The 20,361-nt window shown below is 39.4% G+C and overlaps 1 protein-coding gene across 4 annotated transcripts in view; it reads left to right on the top strand.

Annotated features, from left to right (window-relative positions):
* The window catches only part of PXYLP1 (2-phosphoxylose phosphatase 1), a 105,465-nt gene that overhangs the window by 75,876 nt on the left and 9,228 nt on the right, over positions 1-20,361 (top strand). For 3 of the 4 annotated variants that reach the window (XM_051626507.1, XM_051626506.1, XM_051626508.1), the window contains 2 exons: positions 14,651-14,812; positions 15,729-15,855. In XM_051626507.1, the coding sequence (XP_051482467.1) occupies positions 14,651-14,812; positions 15,729-15,855 (289 nt within the window). Of the gene's footprint in view, positions 1-9,195; positions 9,290-14,650; positions 14,813-15,728; positions 15,856-20,361 lie in introns of those variants that run through there. The other variant, XM_051626505.1, reaches the window with a different exon arrangement.

Consider the following 20,361-nt stretch of genomic DNA (forward strand, 5'->3'; position numbering starts at 1 on the left):
TATAATTTCTTCAGTGGAAAAAAAAAATAGTGTTGGATTTCACTGATTTATGCAACTAACTGTATTTAAAAAGCCACAGCTTCAGAATTCTTAATGCAGAGAGCCTGGGTTTGTCATGTGTTACCAGGATACAAAATTAAAAGGAAACCAGATATCTCCCTTCCTGAAATTTGTCTTCAAGCTTGTAAGTGTGGCATATTTTCCATGAATGATGAGTCTCTCTGGCATTTTTGAAAGTACTAATTTAATCTGAATTAAAGATTAAGGAGAGAACCCACTTGGAAATAATATATCCAAGGGTTTGTACACTTTAGTAGTGAATGAAGAAAAATAACTGTAAATATATAGATTTTTTTAAAAGATGTTGTAACTGTAGACTTAAGTTTTGTGTGGATCTCAAAAGTGGTGGCACGATGTACCGGTCCAGAAATTAACCTTTGAAAGGGAGAGGAGACACAATAAATACTTTAGAATTGTACTACAGGACAGTCTTATTTTCTGCCACAAAAACAGAGCAATAATTTTTAAGTACCTGCTTTAAGCATAGGTCAGATTAAGTTGCTTCAGACAGGATTTGATCAGTAGAAATTACTTGGCAGGCTATGGAACTTCATAAGTCTTCTTTAAATATGTGTTTTGGCCTCTGTGGGAGTTAGTTGAACTGTATTTAAGCAGTGATTAATATGAGCTGTGAAAACATATGGTTGGAGACTATTGTAAGTAAAACCTAATACTTGACAAGAACTAACAGCAAGTTATTAGTTAGGCTTCTGCAAATTCTAACTTCAGTGTTAGGTTAAATCCTAGAGGGAAGGAAACAAGGCTGGAAAGTAGTAAGCATTTTAGCATTCTTTCTCTCAAAATCCAGCTGAAATCTTGGTCCTAATATCTGCATGGTGTAAGCCCTCAGTTCTCACCAGAATATGGCCCTGCAGCATGGGTCTGCACTCTAGCTCTCACTTGGGGTTTTCAGGAGAGCAGGTTTTTGTGTTGTAGTGGCAGCTGTGTGGATCCAGTCCTCACGGCCGCTGGAGCCAGGACTGCCTGGGAGAGGTGCTTTGGGCACCTCTGGTCTTTGCTCACCTGAGGGCAAAGCGGCAACAGCAGCAGTTGCCTGTGTCAGGTTCTGCTTCTCTCTTCTGCCCCCCTTGCTGGGCTTCCCTGTCCTGGCTTTGATTCTCACCCCTGAAGGCTTTTTCTTTTCCATGTGCAGTTTCTCAGCTACTCATCCCCTTGCTAAAGGCTGCTTTCCTTTGTACCTTCATTTTTCACTGCATAGATGATGGCATCAAACCAAAACTTGGACATCTTGAGCTAAACAAGTAAAGACAGCCTTGTCACCCTGCTTTGTTTTAGTGCAAGCCTTTTGTTAGTCTTTTTTCATCTTAACTAGTTTCCAGAGAATTCACAAAGTTCACACTGCATTAGCTTTATATCCGGCTTACTTTACTTTTATCACAGCTTTTAGGACAATGCTATCTATTAATTGCAAATGGATTCCACATTGTTTGCTGTCCTTTGTTTGAGATTTGTGTTCTGTGTTTTCATCAATGTTGTGACCTAAATCTTTTTTGCTTTATCTTAAATAAGAGTAATTTCTATTCCTGCAGTAACTTGCCTTATACATTTTCAAAGCTTACTCACAGAGAAAAGCAGTGTTTGCACATACTAAATGGCATTGTGGTTTATTTGTTAATGAAATAAGGTCTAAGTAGTTTGTATTTAAAGGCTGAGGCTTTTGTGGACTTGCTGCAGTGAAATATAAAGCTTTGGAAGTGTTCTCCATTTATGGTTTTTGTGAGATGATTGGATTAAAATAGCTGCAAACTGTAGATACGTGGTGTCATTTTTGGTTTACCAACTTGTGTGCATTAATACTGGATGAAGACAAGAAGTAGAATTCACTGTGTTCCTCTAAGCTGGTTTATAGCAAGTGTCCTAAAGATGCCAATAATTCTCTGATCCAGAGAGCACTTTTAATTTCTGAGATTAATGACTACGTCTGTCGTGACAGACTTCCCTGGCACAGTAGAGCCTGTCAAGCTCTACTGTATTAAATAGGTTGTTTTGGGGTTTGCTGCTAGCAAATCCATGGCAGCTTTCTGTGTCCTGGCATTGACAAGGACAAACAAGTGAGCTGGCTTGGCTTGGGGAAGCAGCAGCATATGGTGTTGAGATCAGTTCCCTGAGCAGGTCAGCTCATGGATAGCAAACAGTTGGGATTAGATGTGAAACAGAAAGGTGCTAATTTAATGCAGTAGTTAAAATATTGATTTGAATGTGTAAGGCTTTTTATCCTGGAAGGACACTGATGTAGGGAAGTGCCAGATGTCTGTGGATTGCTTTGATGACATTAACATATTAAACAGTTCGCATCCTGTGCCCTTGCAGAGGCTGTGGCTGAACAGCAGACGTGGGTGGTTTTCCTGTCTTTTGGGTGGCAGCTCTTTGAGAGAAAGTGGGGTGACTGATCCAGGTGTGCAGGCACAGAGATGCTGCTGAGAAGTGCAGAAAGCAGCTCTGTTGAGAGGTGACAGAAAGATGCAAAGCTGCTTTTAGCCGTGAGCAGAGGTACAGATTTTACTGCAGCCCAAGAAGGCACTGACTTGGTGTGCTGAAGCCAGGGGAGAGGCACTTGTGAAGGTGCAGTGGGCAAAGCAGAGCTGTGCTTTTAAGACCTTCTATTCCTTTTACCTATGTATTTTGAGATTTCTGTTTCAATAGCTGGATGTTCTAATACATGCCCTAATAAAAGTTGACTTGAGTTTCAAAAGTCATTCGGAGTAGTTTGGGCTGCTGTCTAAGGAGGGCCCTAAGGGAATGAGGCAATGATACCCTTGAAGCTCTAGAGGACTATACACGCCCATCATTTGGTCTTTTAAAGGGGGGGGGAAAAGCCATTTAACTAGGATGACAGGAAACAATTGAGTGCACTTCCTCTTCGTATCCCTTTGAGGAGCGAGAGCTTAGTAGCAAGAGTTAGTGAATTCCTTAAGGAATAAGCGAGGGGGAGCAGCGTGTTTCGGCAGCAGAGAGCCCGTGTCAAAGGTTTAAAGTGTTAGGGACATATTGCCAGGAAACAGCATAGGAGCAACTGTTGAACTGGCTTGAATTCTATGGTATGGGGCATATTTTTCTATCATTCTCAGCTGCTGTAGATGAAAAGATTGCAGAGGCCAGAGGATTTGCAGACTGTGTTCCTGAGAAAATACTTTTTGCCGTGTTTTCTTCCGCTATGTTGAACACTTACTGTAGTTGGCCTCTGTGTTCAGTTCACATGTGAAATCTGCCAAGCATTTATTTTTCAGTCATGATGTAATCACTGCTGCACAGCTTCCCACTCCAGTACTTCTGAGATTCAAATATTATGTAGGACAAAAGGAAGAAACTAAGGTCACCACCCACATACAGATTTTGGTGGTAGTGTTCAGTATATTGTGTCCTGCACCTTTTCATGTCGACCTTTATTTTGAGACAATACTATGGAAATAGGAAGAGCTGCTCACAGTTTCTGAACACAGCTGATAAAAGCTGTTCTGAAAATTTGTTCCAGGACAATTCAGCTGAATTAGTTCATTTACCAGTTGCTGAGTTCTGTAGGCAGAAGCTGGACGGAGCTTTAAAATTTTACTGTAATGCTCGTGACTCTTCTTTGATAAGTAACAATGGTTGGATCTACTGTATTTACGGAATTCATGCTTTCGGGCCATAAATAAACTATATATATGCACTTAAGCCTTGTTTGGTAGCCTTCAGGACACTGATGTGATACAAAGACACCTTCCAGCCTGATGAGATGTGGCAGCTCTGCAGATACCTTGCTTGGAATGACCTTGTTGATGCCATCATGGTGCAGTTTATGTAACTGTGAATCCTGACAGCCTGTGGTAGGCAAGGGACCAACAGAAGTGCTTCACTGCAAGTAGTGGTGGGACTGTTTTTGTGTCTTGTCACTAAATAACTGGGAGCACAAGCAATATCTGATGTGAGTGATGTGTTTAAAGAGCAGGAAATCTGTCTCCTTGTCTCGAGGTTTAGTAGGGACCCAGCCCCCTTCAAATTGACTGGAGAGCCAAGCAGTGAAGTTATTAATGAGAAGTTGGTAAGGGAAAGCATTATTATGTGCATGTTTATATTTTAAAGGAAGGAATGCATTTAATTGATGGAAATATAAATATTTTCCATGTTAAACAATGTAGGGTTTCAGTGTAGTAGTAATATATAATAAAATGTGGAAAGTCATTTTTCAGTTTGGGAGAAGTGGAAAATGACTGTCTTCTCTAGAACCTGAAAAGGCTCAGACTTGCAGTCAGCATTGCTGTGTTACTGCTGTCAGCCTGAAAATACTGGAAGCTGCTTAAGCAATGCCATATGACCCTCTGAATTGTAAATTGACAAACAACTTGGGGGGGAATCCCTAAAACTACATAAAGCTCTTTTCAGAGCCACATCTGGATTCAATAAATGCAGGCACCCATTGTATAATTTCATGTCTGAATTTGGTCTCAAAAATATAACACTACAGGGCCTGCCGTGTTGTGCTTTGGTGCAAAAAAGATTTTCTTAACATACTTACTTTCCTTGTTTAAGTCAGACTGGGATCCTGTAAAAAAAACAAATCAGCAAAGCATGCAGCTAATGCAGCTGGACATAAGAAACATGTTCTCAGAAATCCTGGCATGAACTGTTTAAAGATGGTGGAGCTACCACGCGTGGTGGTCGGGTGTAGTTCTATTTATTTTTGAACATGAATGCACAGTCGAAGCAATCTGGCCTTTCCCCCTGAGTCTGAGAAGGAATAACTTGCTTATCCCCAGGATCCTCTCCTGGAAAGGGGTGGGAGGCTGGGCTGTTTCTGACCAAGTCTCTGAAAAACAGCTGAGAAAAGCAGCCAATTGACAGTAGTTTTCAGTTGTCCATATGGACATTTGCATCTCCGGTGGAAAACTTGAGGAATCTGAAAACCAAGGAGGCTGGAAAGTCAGGTAGTGTTAGACTGCAGATTAGGCTTTGGGTTGCATATCATGCAGTAGAATTATGTCAGTATAGATTAGTCAAGTTCAGATACACTTCCAGATTGTGGCTATGATCATACTGTGTTTGTTCCAGGCAGAAAGAAGGGATTGTCTTGTGAAAGCTGGAACTGGGGCACATCTATACACCTCCAGCTTGTTCAACAGAAGTTTGCCTTGCATTTGTGCATGACAGGAGGCCACTGTGAAGTCTTAACTTTTTTCTCCTTATTGCCTACTATAAACAAGGTTACTTAAGAACACTCACATTTAAAAAAGGAAATAAATCACTTTAGAGCTCACACTCACTCCCCCACAATCAGATCTGACTTACACCAAATTAGCTGAGGTACATCTGCAACCTCCTGAGTTTCCCTTTTCTATCAGTAAACCTGTGATATACAGGATGCTTCTGAGAACTTTTTTTCTCTACACTTTAAACAGAAAATCAGTGTTTGTATTTACTTAGTTAAATAATTAAAAGGGGCTCAGACTTCTAGGGGGAAAACAGCCCTGTAGGACAGAGAAGTTGTTGAAAAAAAATAATTAAAAAATAAAAATGTAAGGAACTGGAAAAAAGAATGGAAAATGGAAAACTTTAGCATTTCTGTTTCGTGTTTCCAGTAGATATGTCCATCTCAGCCTTGGCAGATGATTTTCGTGAGTTTGCAAAGAATAATGGAGAACATGTAGCAGGCAAACCAAAATGAGTGTTTGTTTTATTTTCACTGTGGGCTGAGCAATAGTGAGTTGCTATAGCTATTGGTCTTGTTACTAGTATTTTGCTGCAGTTTTTCCTCTAATTATACTTTTTTGTCAGTCTTTGAAAGACTTACAAGTATTTATTGACAGCACATGTGGCTTGGGCTGGTGTTTTCTAGCGGTCAACTCAGTAGTGGTGACTCATTGCTGAGACTGAGCCACGTTAGCACTGTAACTGATGTGCTCAGCCCAGGTGATGGCCTTGTGTGAGCTGCTGCCCAGGTGTGGCCATTCCTGGGATCTGTACTGGGATGCTTCCTTAGGGAGGTTCTGCCCAAGTGGCGACAGTAAGTGGCTGCTGCTTTTGGCTTGGCTAATGAAAATAAGAAGCAAGGTCAAGTTTTAGGGACCAGCCATGAACTATGTACCTTGATTGGAATGACGCATCTCCTTTTGTAGACAAAATGTTATACCAACTATGGTAGTTGTAAAAACTGTGTCATGCAGCCTGTGTGACAGGGGTCTGAGCTTCCCAGCCTGCAGTGGTGGCTGCCCAATGCTTTTTTGCTGAAGAACAGTTGAGGTGATGCTGAAGTTCTCTCTTCGGCCATGAAAAAACAGTATCTGCTTATAGTAAATAATAATTCAAATTTCCCATGAGTATTTTTCCATTTGGAGGAGGGTGGTTCCTTACTTTGCCTGCCCTGCTCTCATCCCCTCCATGTTTGGGATTGAAGACTGTCTGTGGCTGGTTCTCCAGGTGGAGGAAGGGCAGCAAGGGCACTGGTGCTTCAGGCTCTGTGATTATTAGGTTAATGCTTGGTAGATTTAAGTTATGGTTGGATTTTATGATCTTAAAGATCTTTTCCAGCCAGAACAATTTTGTGATTCCATGACTGGGCCTGCAAAAGTAAAAGGAAGGCGAAATCCGTCTCTTGTCTTTATTAAATCACAATAAATAATTTGGAAAGGAAATGGAACTATAAATTCTGTATCATCACTTTGAAACAGAAGATGTAGTTTAAGGAACACAGGGAAATACAAACATAGCACTAAAGAACAGAATTTTTAAAGCAGTGCTTTTCTCTTAATGACCCAGGTAATGCAATTTACCCTACAAGCATCAGTGCGTCAAAATGGAAAAAGAAGACCCCTAACTTTGTGAATTTCGTTGACATCTCTTGCCAGGTTAATGTTTGTATGCAAGAATTCAAAATAGGATGTTCTGTTCCACAAGTCTGCTGCAGCATTCCTCATTGTCTTAAAAAGTAACTGATGTTTTTGCTGTAGGAGGGGAGATGTCTGTGTTTACCTGAGAGAATCAGTAGAGCTGTGCTACCGGGCTTTACCTTCTGATGTCAAAACACTGTATTGAAGGCTACTGCAGGAATCTGGGGTTCTGCAGAACGAAGTGCATGTGTTCAAGGCTGCTGTAGCACCTGAAACATCAGGTGCTGCTGGCAGTAGGATTGTGCTGTAAGTCAAAGGCTCCTTCAAAGTCCTCTAAATTACTATGATCTCTCTTACAGAAGGAAGCACAGCAGCAGCAATCCAGAAACCAAGTAGGTTTATGTGTCTGGGCACTCATTGGTCTGTAACTCGCCAGTAGTGCTGAATGTTTGGAAATTCCGGGAAACTTGGAGGAAGGAGTCTTCCACTGCTCCCATTTGACTGCTCAGTCAATACTGTGAGGTTAAAAAATTCCTGCCAGCTTCTGTAATGAGGTTGATAAATCTGTATTTTGGGTCATCCATATCAGACCTTTGGTTTGATGGCATTTGTAAGTGTATCAGAAGGGAAGTACTTAACTCTGCTGCCCAGCTACAGCTGCCATCTGAAAGCTGAACCTACGTGACCTAGAAACACATACAATTGAAAGGTTGAAGTATTGTGGAGAAATTACACTCCAAGGAACCCTCTTTAGCTTGTCAGGGATTTGTCAAGGCAGAGCTTTTTGTTCTTGCTGTTCCAGGCTAAATTTAGGTGTGTTCCCCCCCAGCTCCCAGCTGTTCTTTCTGTTACCCACCTTCCCCATAGCTGCCTTCACTCTTTTTTTCTTTGGAGTGGTGCTCAGTGCGGTTAGCAGCATTGTGGGAAGAAAACCTTGAAGCTTGGAGCCTGCTCTACAGTAGAAAGGGCAGCAGTTGCGTAGAATTCTGTGGAGAACACCCCTGTGCTTCAGGGGCCCTCTGCTCCTGAACAGGCAGAAGACACAGCACATGTGGAGAAAATGGAAGGGCAAATGCTGGGGGAAGCAGGGATGTGGTTAAAGAGGTAAGCTCAGACATAGATGGTTAAGGGACAGACTTCAGGGATACTGAGGACTGTCACTTTTTCATGAGTTCAGTGTGGACGGATTTGATGTAGGTATGAGATGTGGCATCAGGTTCTGTAGGGCAAGTGGTTTGATTTGAAATAAAAATTAGAGGTTTTCTTTTAATTAAACTGTACATTCTTAAATTAAAAAGTGAAAATGGAAGGCAACATGTAAAAGTTTAGTAGCTTTATTTATATTTTATGTAAGTATAAAATTCAAAGCTTAGAATTTTATATTCACAGGCTTACAGAGCCTTTTTCAAGGTTTTTGTTCTTGTTTTTCTTAATGGTTTTTAATAGTTTGACTAGTGTGAGGCTAATGAGCCTTTTTTGTTTGATTACTCAGAATTCAAACTGAGCACATTAGTGATTGTGGCATTGTGCATTATGGATGAAGGCCCTCATTGTTAGTCAAGATCTTACCTTTGAGACTTACAAAGCCTTTATTTAGCTGTACAAAAGAAGAAAATGAGAAAAGTGGATTGTGTGACACTCAGGCGTCTTTGAACTTTCATGTCCAAATATGGATTTGTAGTCCCATGCAGAGCTCTGAGTGACCCTAGGCAGGGGCTCCTCAGGCGGAGTGCAGGGTGACAGGGCTCCAGCCCAGGGCCTCCATTCCAGATTGGCACTTCTTTCCACGTTGCACTACCTGCTCTTCAGCCTTATCTACTTTTCCCAGTTTGTTTTTCTTTCTGCACACATCTTCACCTTTCCCCCCCGCCCCCCCATCTCCGTTGTTTTGAAGCATTCCTGCCTCTTTCTGGTTGTTCTTTCTTACGCTTCTCCTTTTCTAGCTTCCGTGTTTGTCAGAGCACAACTAGAAGTGAAGTCTATGTTCATCATCAGAGTTTCAGGAGCCTGAGTGTTCTCTGTGCTAGGCGGCCTTGTTAGTGCCCTGCTAGGAGCAGAAAGGGGAAGGGGGGGGTTGGGAAGGTGCAAGAGGGATAAATAACTTTGTGCTTTCCAACATAGGCATTTCTTTTCCTTACTCATTAGCATAAGGTTACCTAGGGTAATTTGATTTTTTTGTTGCCTGTCTGCTGTCTGGCTTCATGTCCATGTGACTTTCAAGCAGTATGTTTGCATGGGGCTGAAAGAACCTTCTGTGTTCTTAAAACACGAACACTTCAAGTTCCTGTTTAGTCAGAAAGTTGAGACTAACATGGCTACTTGTGCTACTGCTTCTCAGGCTGGTTGGAGCTACAAGGGAAAACAGAAACGGAGAATGGTTGTGTTGCTTGTCTTTCTGGTTTTAGGTAAATATTGGGCTTTTTTTAATGGATTAATTTTTTTCTTCTTGATAAACACTGGTGATATCGTTTCTTCTTCTAGCAGAAACTAGGACTGCAGGAGGGAGAAAAACTGGTAATGGAGTGATGTAGTGTTTAATTGGTGTTTATGTGAGCTGCGCTTTGCTTTGTGCTTGTTTTTCTGCTGTACTGAATTCTGTCAAATTCATGTCAGTTTTGTAGTCATAATTCCTGTCAGACGGGCTCCCTGCTGGGGCTTCTGTTTGTTTTGATAAAGTTGATTTGATAAAATTGACAGTCTTCCAGAGGGGATTAGGTGCTAGTTAGAGTTGTTATACTGAAATTACTTCTGAATGATTGTCTCTTATCACTTGGAAACAACTTGTATAATATTTGTCTTTTTTGGTATATTTGTGGCATTCCGGAGCTGGGTGGACAGGGGATATGGAAGTCAGACAAATTAGCTTCTTACTCTTCAAATAGGTCACATGCAATGTACACTGAGAAGAAGACCATACCTTGTCCTATTTCAGATGCCGTTGCTTTTGTTCATAAAGACATTTCGTAGTCATGCTGACTTAATTTTAAAATTTTGTTTTCAGGTTCTGTAGGGTATGTGGCTTGACCTAGAATAAAAATTACAGGAGGGTATTTTGTTTAATTATACTTAGTATCAGAGTTTGTGTTTAATTTCTTCTCAATTTTGTTCACTTAAACAAAATAATTTCTTAGTTTGGAGCCACAAAAACTCTTGGCATGATTCTTCAGCAGTATTTGGCTCTTTTATCGTGTGATCAGTGCCCCTCTGTCTCACAGGACAGCATTTGTTCTTTGACTGTTGTATCAGGTCTTACTTTTGTATGATACCAGCCCATATGTTTAGTTTTACTTTGTGTTTCAAGCAGTTTTAACTTGATGGGACATTGAGCAAAGTTGCACTGAGATCCCTTTCATTTTATTTTTTCTATAAGCCTTCTGCTTTTTTTCATAGATAGAGCTTTTTCAAGAGCTTTTTCAACATTAATGTTTCTATGTAGCTTCTTCAGTTAAAAAAAATAAATATATTAAAATTGGGAAATAAAATGTGTTTTCTTTCCCTTCTTTGTTGTCGAACTACCTCTATAATAGTAGGTATGTGTGGTTTATAGTTTCAGTGTTGGGAAATTTCCAGTTAGATCACCAAGTATGTTTCAGATCTGTTTTAGTAACTTTCCTGTTGGGAAATGGACATGAAAATCATCTGGTTTTTCTGTTTTTCATTGTTGTATTCCTGCCATAGTAATACATGAGCTTTGAAAGGCACAGCAGTGTAAAGATCCTGTTTAAAAAGTCCCTTAATCAAAGATTTTAGTATGATTACATACACGTTGGCAGACTTCTGGTTTGGGCAAGTGCATTTTACTGTGAACTAATAGAACAAGTTATATAAAATAATGCAAAGCTATAAAAAGTGATGTGAAAACTTCATAATAGAATTCCAGTCTTTCGATGATTTACAGCTGAAAAAGCAGAATAGAATTTGGTTAAATGATTAATTTAAACTCCCTATAAGGGACTTCAGTTTTTTTTTCCCTTTTTCTTTCTTTTCTTTCCTCAGAGCTGTGTCAGTCCAGCACTACTTGTGGGTTTGTTGGTTGCATATGGAGCAGAAGCCCCCGTGGGGGGACAAAGATGTGATTGACATTACAGAGAAGGACTTTAAGTAAGGGAAAACCTGGAAACAGAGAGACAGTCTGCTCTTCAAAGAGCCTTAATAACTGCTCCATGTGGTCTAAGGGGTACTGAAACAGAGGAACAAATGGAGCCTTCTGTGCAGTAGGGAGCTGGAGAAGGTGCAGAGGACTTGGCAGCGAGGAAGCAGGGAAACTGGAGACAGTGAGGGAGCACCAAGCCCAGGTGCTTGAAATGAAAAGGGAGGGAGAAAGGAGAAAACCATGAGAAATATGTGAGGCATGAACAGTGCATCCAGGGAGTGACAGAAGATGGTAGAACAGCTGAGACACAACTGGGTATTAGCTGTCAGTATGGGAAATCCCTCTGCCATTGGTTGGACCAGGCAGAAGTAGGAAGAGGGGCTGTGTTACTTGGAGTCCTCATCCCAAAACACTGAAACCACAGGGTTGTTACAGCTTGTGAGGAGCTTTAGCAAGAGGAGAGAAGGACCAGCTCTCCTGGGTGGGCTCTTCAGGAGCACTGTGCTGATAATGCTGAGAAAACAGAAGGCAGCTTTCCAACTGGAATTCATCTCTCCTTGCTCTTTTTTTCTCCCACTTCTGAAATACTTGCTGAGTTTCAGTGTATACAGTTGCTGGAAATTCCCAGTGGATTGCCTAGAGTGGTGCCCAGATCAGACAATTTTTTTTTTTTCTTTTTCTATTTGCCGTACTGAAGTAGAAGACCCAGGTGTTTGCATAGGTAGTTAGGTAGATTTTGTTATTTGTTCCTCCTTTAGGTATTATTTCAGCACACTAAAAGTAAATACTGCTTATTATGACAGTGCTTATTTAGGTGAGTGGAATTTTTTTACCTTCTTGATAATTTTCTTTGTTAAACTCACAAACACTTTGAATCATTTAAGTCGATTCATGGAATGGTTTGTGTTGGAAGAGACCTTTTAAAGATCATCTAGTCCAATCCCACTGCCATGGGCAGAGACGTTTTTCACTAGATCAGGGTGCTCAAATATGCTCAGATATCCAGACAATGTAGTCATGCCCCAGGTGGTTTCAAAGTTAGAAGGTCCTGTAGCCCAGTCCCTATCCAAGATACTTAGATATGGACAAAGTGCTGGTAGTTTAGTGAGGAAATGCTGAGTCCCTTCTTCCCTGATATATATATATCAGCCAAGCTTACTCACTATACAGTAAGGCAAATATTTTCCAGGTATTACTAAGTAAATAGTAAATGTAGTTAGCAGCAGTATTTAGAATAGGATAGTTTGTAATAAACTATTTATTTTGGTTAATGACATGAACTATTGTTATTCCTAACCTCTGATGCCATTTCCAGTCCACAAAATAGTCTCATGTTGCACCCATAACTGCTGTGGTGACTTAAGAGCCTCCTTTGAGGGTGTTCTATCACTGGCTTTTTAAACCCCAAACAATGTAAACTGATAATCCTGTAGGTGCTATTTTTACTATTCAATTTTATTTTAAATAATAGAGCAGATGCTTCTCTTTAAGTTTTAGTGCTTATTCTTACATTTGTCTGGCAGTGTTGAAGTATTTATTCAACTAGTTTGGTAAGAAATGAGACACATGCTTTGTGGAAACAAAATATTTGCCCCCATTAATTGTAATTGTAGGCACTTGATCTTTATAAGATAACGTATGCAGCTGTTGATTGCTGAAGTTAATAAGGTCAGGGCAAAAATGTGATCAGTTTTTTTCGTATCTAAAACTGCCTTGGATTAAAAAAATTAAATTCCTTATTTTGTTTCTAAATGTCCCAACCAAATTTTAGCACCGGAGTTCATAACCTTTGCTGTTGGGTTGTGGTTTCCCATCTTCTGAAGCAGCATGAGTCAAAGCTGAAGTGAGTTGCATTACCTGCATGAGTACTTATGGCAACTTTGTGACATTGTGTGACATTAAGTAAGCAGTAGCAATGTTATGGGTTGCTCTAGAGAAAACTGTAAACACAAAGCTGAGACTTGTTGCTCCTAACCTTTTCTGGCTGGGAAACTTGACCAAAGAAACATAACTGCTATAATTTCCACATCCGCTGTCTTGAAATGCTGTTTATTTGCAGAGTCCAGCAACTGTTGTAACACATTCTTAGGTTTGGCATTTACACCCCAAATATAAGTTTGCTGTAAGCCTCCTTCCAGCTAGAGTTACCAACCCCTGATAGATAGTGCCAAGGCTCTGTGTTACTGCTTATTTCTTGGTCAGTGGTTTGCAGTGTCTCACAATAATGTGAACCTTAGCAGAGAAGGAGCTAAAAAATGAACCTGATAAATAGAAGCTGGACTGGCAGCTGAGCTCTGCAGCTGAAGTGGCCTAAGTAAAAATTACAGTTTAATATTCTCACCAGGCACAGTCCACTGGGCAGGCATATGCAAAATCTGAAACAGTTTAAGGAAAATTTGAAAGTCTCTGCCCTGTGTGGGTGTTAGCCATGTCAGCAGCACTAGCAAGGGCAGGGAAAATGCTTGAATTTTGGTTTTGGCAGGCAAAGAGAAGCCACATAAAAATATTTGAAGTAGTGTATTGTGGTGTAAGAATGAAGAGTCTGCATAATTTGAATGGCTATGTGCTCTTAAAATCTTTGTGTTTCACTTCAGTTTGCTGTCTGCATTGGTTTTCTTTGTCCACACGTTTCTCTGTTGCAGAACAGATCTGTCTCTGAAGTTAGATAGGGAATGTAATTGAAGGGGAGTTAAGATGCAACAGGGGAACTGACCCAGAAGAAACAGTAAAATTCTACTTTGGAATTTGTTCTCTTGTCTCATCTTCCTTTCTTTTTGCTGTTTTTCCTCTCACTACAGAAGACTAGTAGGGATAAAAATATAACACTTTTCCTCCTCATTTTCACCCCTTAATCTGCCCCTGTTCAAATACCAGAAAGTACTAATACGGAGGAAGAAAGTGGGCATTTGTTACTACGAGTGTAGTCTTGTAAGGCCCAGAAATTCCCTAGTGCTTTCAGGTCAAGACAAGGTAAAAAGACATTGTCAATACAACTCTGGCCTTAAATTCAGATAAGCTTCAGATGGTTCTGCATGTTGGAAGATTTAGTGGTGGTATTTCTGCTAATTTCCCTGCTGTGTGCAAGAATTCACTGCATTTCTTTGTATTTAACATTTTTTGTGGTAGCCTCTGTTACATTTGAACGAATATATTTTGTGTGTATTTGCTTTAGGTAAGTCAGGCTATTTAAGGCTGACAAGCCATTTAAGGATGGGGATTAGTAGGGAAAATGATGGACAATCTAGCCCCTTCAATCTTGACTACTTTCTTTTCCCAGTGGTTTGAGGTACCATCATCATAACTGTGCTGTGTCTTTTGCTTGTGCTCTTCAACATCAGTTTTTAAGTTAAAATTATGAGGCAGCTGGGCCTGTTGTGGCCCTTTTCTTCCTATTCATGCTCTTAGAGCTTCACAAGCAACTGACAGAAAAAGCAGCTTCAAGAAGAGTGCAAAAAGCAAAGTTCTACATACAGATGTGTTCCTGCAGTCTTAGCCAAGCATTGACTCTGCTAAAGAGCTTTCTGGGCTTGTCTTCTTGGCTGTGTAAATCATAAACATTTCACAACAAAGTTCTATGTGCATAACTACTTATTTATTTATTTATTTACAAGTCATAGTCCAGTATGTCCTTAAATCCTCCTAAAATACATGCTGTATGTTTTGTACCTTTCAGTGCATTTAATCCCAGTAAACCCCATCAGGGAAGATGGTTTGAATCCCAAAAGCCGAAAGAGAATAATGCCTGATTTGCTGACGGAGCCTCCTGCAATAGATCCTGTTTATGAAGCTCATGTTTACTGCAATATTCCCACCATTGCTGAACGCAGCATGGAAGGTAAGCTTGGGAATGGAAATGGCAGCTTAGTTCCTTGCTTCTGCGTGCTGTCATTGGAAAGGATAACTTTGTGCGTTGTCAGTTCTTTGTGCTTGGAGAAGGTACAGCAAATGCCAGCTGGTTGCTGAATTATATTAAATCATTCAAAATAGGCTGCTCTGTCCTTTCCTTTGTATCCTTTTTGTTGTATTGATTTTTGAATTGGTTCTGCTTTTCTAGCCAATGGTCAACTGGAGGCCTAAAGGGGTGGAAGTTATATAGATGTCTAATATTTGAATTGTAAGATTTATTACAAGTGAGCTGCATTGCAAATTATATTAACATCTGAAAAACAGTGGACTTGAAATTCTGAAAAAAAAACCCCAAACAACCAGAATGCATTAATTGTGGAACTCAAAGCCATTACAGTCAGCTAGAAGAAACACTTGCATTCTTCACCCTGTGACAGCTGCAGCAGCAAGTTAGTCTGAACAGATTCCCTCATTAGCATATCCTACTAGTGCATATAAAATAAATGGCAAACTATTCTGTCAAAAGCTCAAAATGAGGCATGCTGCAAAATCTGTCATTGTGAAAGGGATCTGGAAGAGAAGCATCATAAGAGATTGGTAGCCTTGTCCTGCTGGTGGAGAGAAGTGCTTGAATAATGTCATGTAAGGTTTTTGGTCTTTAGATGTATGATGGGGAATGTGCTAAACACCTGAGTCTTGTGTAAGGTGACTTGCAATTTAAAGTGAAATGTTTCTTGGGACAGTAGTTATCATTTCTTAGGGGGGTTTCGTTCATTGCATCACCAAAGCTATCAAGCCTGCTATGCCTGATTTATTTATTTTTTTTTTCTTCAAGGAAAAAGTGCACAGGGGAAAGATGTAAGTAACATTCACTTTGTACTTTTTTATACCTCTTGTTGTTTTAGGTCATGCACCTCATTATTTTAAGCTAGTGTCAGTTCAAGTGTTGATTCGACATGGTGATAGATACCCACTATATGCCATTCCCAAGACAAAGAGGCCTGACATTGACTGTATGTTGCTGCCTAGCAGGTAAAATTCTTGGCTTTTATCATTACTAAGTGTGTTTTCCTTGATAATTATTTTGTTTCTTTTCAGGAAACAATTTCTGCAGCTTGAAGTACATTTTTACTTCTGATGTTTGTGTATTGTGGTGGATTAAAAAACAAAGCCCTGTATCAGTGGTGTACAATATTTCCCTTGAAACAGGAATAATTACTTGCTACCAGTTGAACCCAGAAGAAATTATTGGTGTTTCTGTAAAAAGCAAAAGCTATTTAATTGAATACATTACCATTCCTCTTAGATAAGCTTCTATACATTTGGAAAAATCCAAGCGCAGTGTTTGAGAACGTCTCTTCTGTTTCAGCTAAGCATGCATCTTTTTGTGTGAAAACAGAAAGGTCACTGGTCACTGTTGTAGGAAAAGTTGTATTTGTTTTCTATTATTTTTTCTTTTTCAGAAATACAGATTACTGGAGTTTCCTTAAGTTAATGATTTCTATCAAGGTGCTTTTAAGGAAAGAAAAAGAGAGGCGAGGTTTTACATTTAACTATTAAAGTAAAAGTCAAACAAAGTGCCCTGTTTGCTACTTGCAAACCACCATTTTCATGTAGTTACCACTCACTGTTTCAATCTGTCACACAAGTTATTTGGTTATTTGTGTCTGACTGCCATTAAGAGGTCATTTACCTTTCTGTTTCAGCTGAGTGTGCTAACAGGATGTCTTTGTATCTTGCAAATGCTTTTCTTCATACCTGAACCTGTATGAACTGTAGATATAGTCTGGATTGCTTTTCTTCCTTGTGGAAGAACCTTTCTTTCTAGTTTAGAGTTTACTCATTGAGAAAGAAGGAGAAATACAGTGATGATGTGAATCGCCAGCCTTTGTCCTAGCTTGGTTAATTACTTGTGTCTTTTCTCCTTTTAAATAGGGTCTATGGAATTATTTTTTTTTTCCAATACAAAACTTTCTAGTGAATCTACTGAATATTAACAATTAGAAGAAAAATATCAAGAAAAACTAGCAGATGTGTTAGCAAAACCTCTAGGCAAATCTACAGCTTGAAATAGCTTCTAAAGTCACTGTTTTTATTGTACAGCTTATTTTGCAAGGCTTGCACTGCTGTCTTCAGCTGTAGTCAGTGTTGTAATGCGATTCCAGCCTGAGATACTGAAAAGTGTTACTGCTTCATCAAGCTGCTGTTATGGTGGTTGGGGTAACCCTATGAAAGTTTGAAACCATCATCAGTTTTAGCCCATTTATGTGTCTACCTGTTTTCAGGAAGCAGATAAGTTACAGTCAGGCTACTCTTATCTGCCTACATTTTATCTGAAAACCTAAATGGAAGAAAATTTACAATTTCCTTTAAGCAGAAGAATACAATATTCCTCATACATACACTTTTGTCTACAGTATATACAAATTATGTATACATATTTAAGAGTAAAATGGGAAGGGAAAGACACAAGGAATCTGTTTTTTGTCCCTACCATTGCATTGGACTTTAGAAGATTGAAATAGCTTCTAAAGTCACTGTTTTTATTGTATATGTACATACATCTTTCTTCGCTTCTTCTTACAAGTATTGTAATCAGAAATGGAGAAATTCATCTCATTTAGGAAAGAAGATTACACTTTTGGAATGCCTGTCTATGAACACAACAGAAAATAATGATTTTCTGGGTATACTGCACAAGTTTTATAAGTGATAGTGGTCTAGGACCTTTTATATAGTGCAGGTGGTTGGGTTTTTTTTTAAAAAAACGGCTTTGCTGTCATGTTGGCTGCTTCTTTATTCATAATTAATTCAACTTCCACCAAAATGCTTGTTTTGTCAAGAAGTGGCATTCATCAGTCTTATGTAATATCCTCCAAGAGAATATTGAATTTTTTGAGAGGTGCCCAACCCCAACAGTGTCCTGTGCCCACTGCAAGCCCACTGGCTTTTCTGAACCTAGATACACAGCTCTGAGGTTGCAGACAGGAGACCAAACTCTAGATATCCCTGCCATAGAGTTGAGTAGGCAGTTAATTTCTCATAATTTTCTAATAGCTACGATAACATTTACAATGACCTGCTTTTTAGGGTTGAGATGATTGTCAGTGTGAAATGCCAACTAAAGAAATATGATCCAGATTTCCTTTTGGAGTTCTTAAAGGCTCTGATCTTCTCATCTTGCTCATTATCTGTAAAATTAGAGAGTTAAGAGTCAGTGTAGGAGAACATTAATGCAGAGATGTTAACAGCAAATGACAATGTTGGATGAGTAGCTGTATTCCTCAGTGTCACATGAGACCTTTGTTTTGTATTTGTCACAGAAGATTTAATAGTTATTTCCACCTCAGTGTTAGGCAAGAAACACAACACGAGGGCTCTGGAGCTGCAAAAATGATCCATAAAAGGCAAGCAAGTAGTGCAGCCTTTGACACTGCCAGCAGAGTGACCAAGGCAAGCTGTTAAGAGGGCATAGTGTCAGGAGGAGAGGAGGACAGCAGTGTGGGTACCCTTGGTGTGATTGATTTATGAAGCATTAGAACATCAATGTGTAGATGATACATCCATTCACTAAAAGTGGATGGAGAAACCAAGACCACCCTCTCCTTGAGAGCAAAGTCAATGTAAAATAGAACCTCCTAGCCGATTTTGAAACGGCAGCAAAAAGATGAAGAGAGTTGTCTCTGCACTGTTCTGTCCAGAACTGACCTTGCTCAATAAAACTAGAATGGTAACTGTCTCTGCCATTGTTTTGGATGGAACATTTATTACTTGAACATCAGGAAGCTATTTGCTGCATTTGGCTGTCAGGCAAATGTTCCTTTGTGATGTAAATTTGGTGCTTGATTGTGAATATTTTTATATTGAGAGTATTACAAGGTATATAACTGCTAACTTTCAACTGAAGGTTTCTAGATGCTGTTTAATGAAGTTGTGGTGTCTCATTGTCTCATGTCTGGCTTGTTTAAGCTTTCTGGACTTCAGTTTCAGATAAGTATGCTGCTCATACTCTGTCCTTTATTTGACTTGGCATTTAGCTGATGGAATTCATTAATTAAGCAGATTATGCCACAGCCCCATGGACTTCTGATGGGTATGCAAAATAGCCTTGAAGTCACACATCAGTTTTGTGAATTATGGGTTGTGACATGTAAGTGTGGAATGAATATAAGCAAATGGATTAAATGCTTTGGAGATTTCTTCCATCTAAAACTCCAATAATAATAGTAGTAATAATAATATAATAGAAATAATGCTATTTTTATTTTTGCTGTTCTGGATGCAAATTTCCAAAGGGAACTGAATGAGATATATTTTTTTTTTCTTAAGAAAATGCTTTTGTTGTAGTGTTTGCTTATGTCGGCAGATAAATTAATCTCACACTTTTTTTCCCCTTTGTATCTTAAATTTGTAGTGATGAAAGTTTAAAAAAAACAAAACTTCAGTGTTTCATCACTGAGTTTGTATGCAAGCTAGAGAAGAAATGCTTTTTGGAAGATGCTAGCATTATTTCAGAAGACTTCTGTAATTTGATAGAATTCTGGCTTAGCTGGCAAGTGCTTTAAGGTGTTTTGAGAGGTGTTGATGTTAGTAATAAGAAGCTTAATAACAAATATTTGAATTTTAGGTTCAATATGTAAATATCTTGAAACTACCAGGAAAACTAGAGAGAAAAATGTGGGAGAGGCAGGTATTACACTGTGAGTTAAAGGAGGTGTGGATTTGACTTGGAGCAAAGTCACAGAATGGTCCATACCAGAATTAGGTGAAGAAGGGTCTCCTTAGACCTTGTCTGGCTTCTCTAAAGGCTCAGGGGGACAGTGAAGTAGACTGTATTACTATAGAGTTTGATATAAAATTGTAAAGGCTGTAAGGCCTTTATGGATAAATAAGTCCCAATGCTACTAATGCTGACTTAAGGATCTCTTTGGTAGAGTACAATAATCTTTTGTTGGTTTTAGTGGCTCTTTCCATTCAGTGGCCTTCTGAAAAAGAGCATAGTCCTTTGATCTAACACTTTTTTTGGTCTACTTGAACTTTGCAGAAAACACGTTGTTTTTGCTGGAAGTAATAAAATAATTTTTTTGCATTTTAAGTAAAGAGAAAAAGAACTTGCTTGTAGTACTGTTAGGAGACAATCTGGTATGATACTTTTACATAAAGGTAATGTTTGTGTCAGAAGCTTGGTGTGTGCCTGCTGTGGTCATGTTTACTCACCAAGTGCAGTGAGGGTCCTGCAGCTCCTTGTGAGAAGTCTGGTCCTCTTGGCTTTTCCTAATTCTGCATTTAGTAACAAAAGTGACATTTGCATGTGTAAATGTCATTTGAGAATAAAAAAAAAAACACTAGTATCTCATTTTTATCACTGCCCACAAGTTCTTTACTGAGGCATATCGATCCCCTGCAGAACTCCAGAGTATAGTGCTGTGAGAGGGCAGCACTCTGCAGTAACATAGGTAAGAATAAAAAGTTCACCCCTGCCTCCTTAATTCCATGAAGCACCCACAGTCTGCTGCTGCTTTTCTATTTGATTAACTA

Source organism: Apus apus, chromosome 8 (genome assembly GCF_020740795.1).
Source record: "Apus apus isolate bApuApu2 chromosome 8, bApuApu2.pri.cur, whole genome shotgun sequence".
Classification (NCBI taxonomy): domain Eukaryota; kingdom Metazoa; phylum Chordata; class Aves; order Apodiformes; family Apodidae; genus Apus; species Apus apus.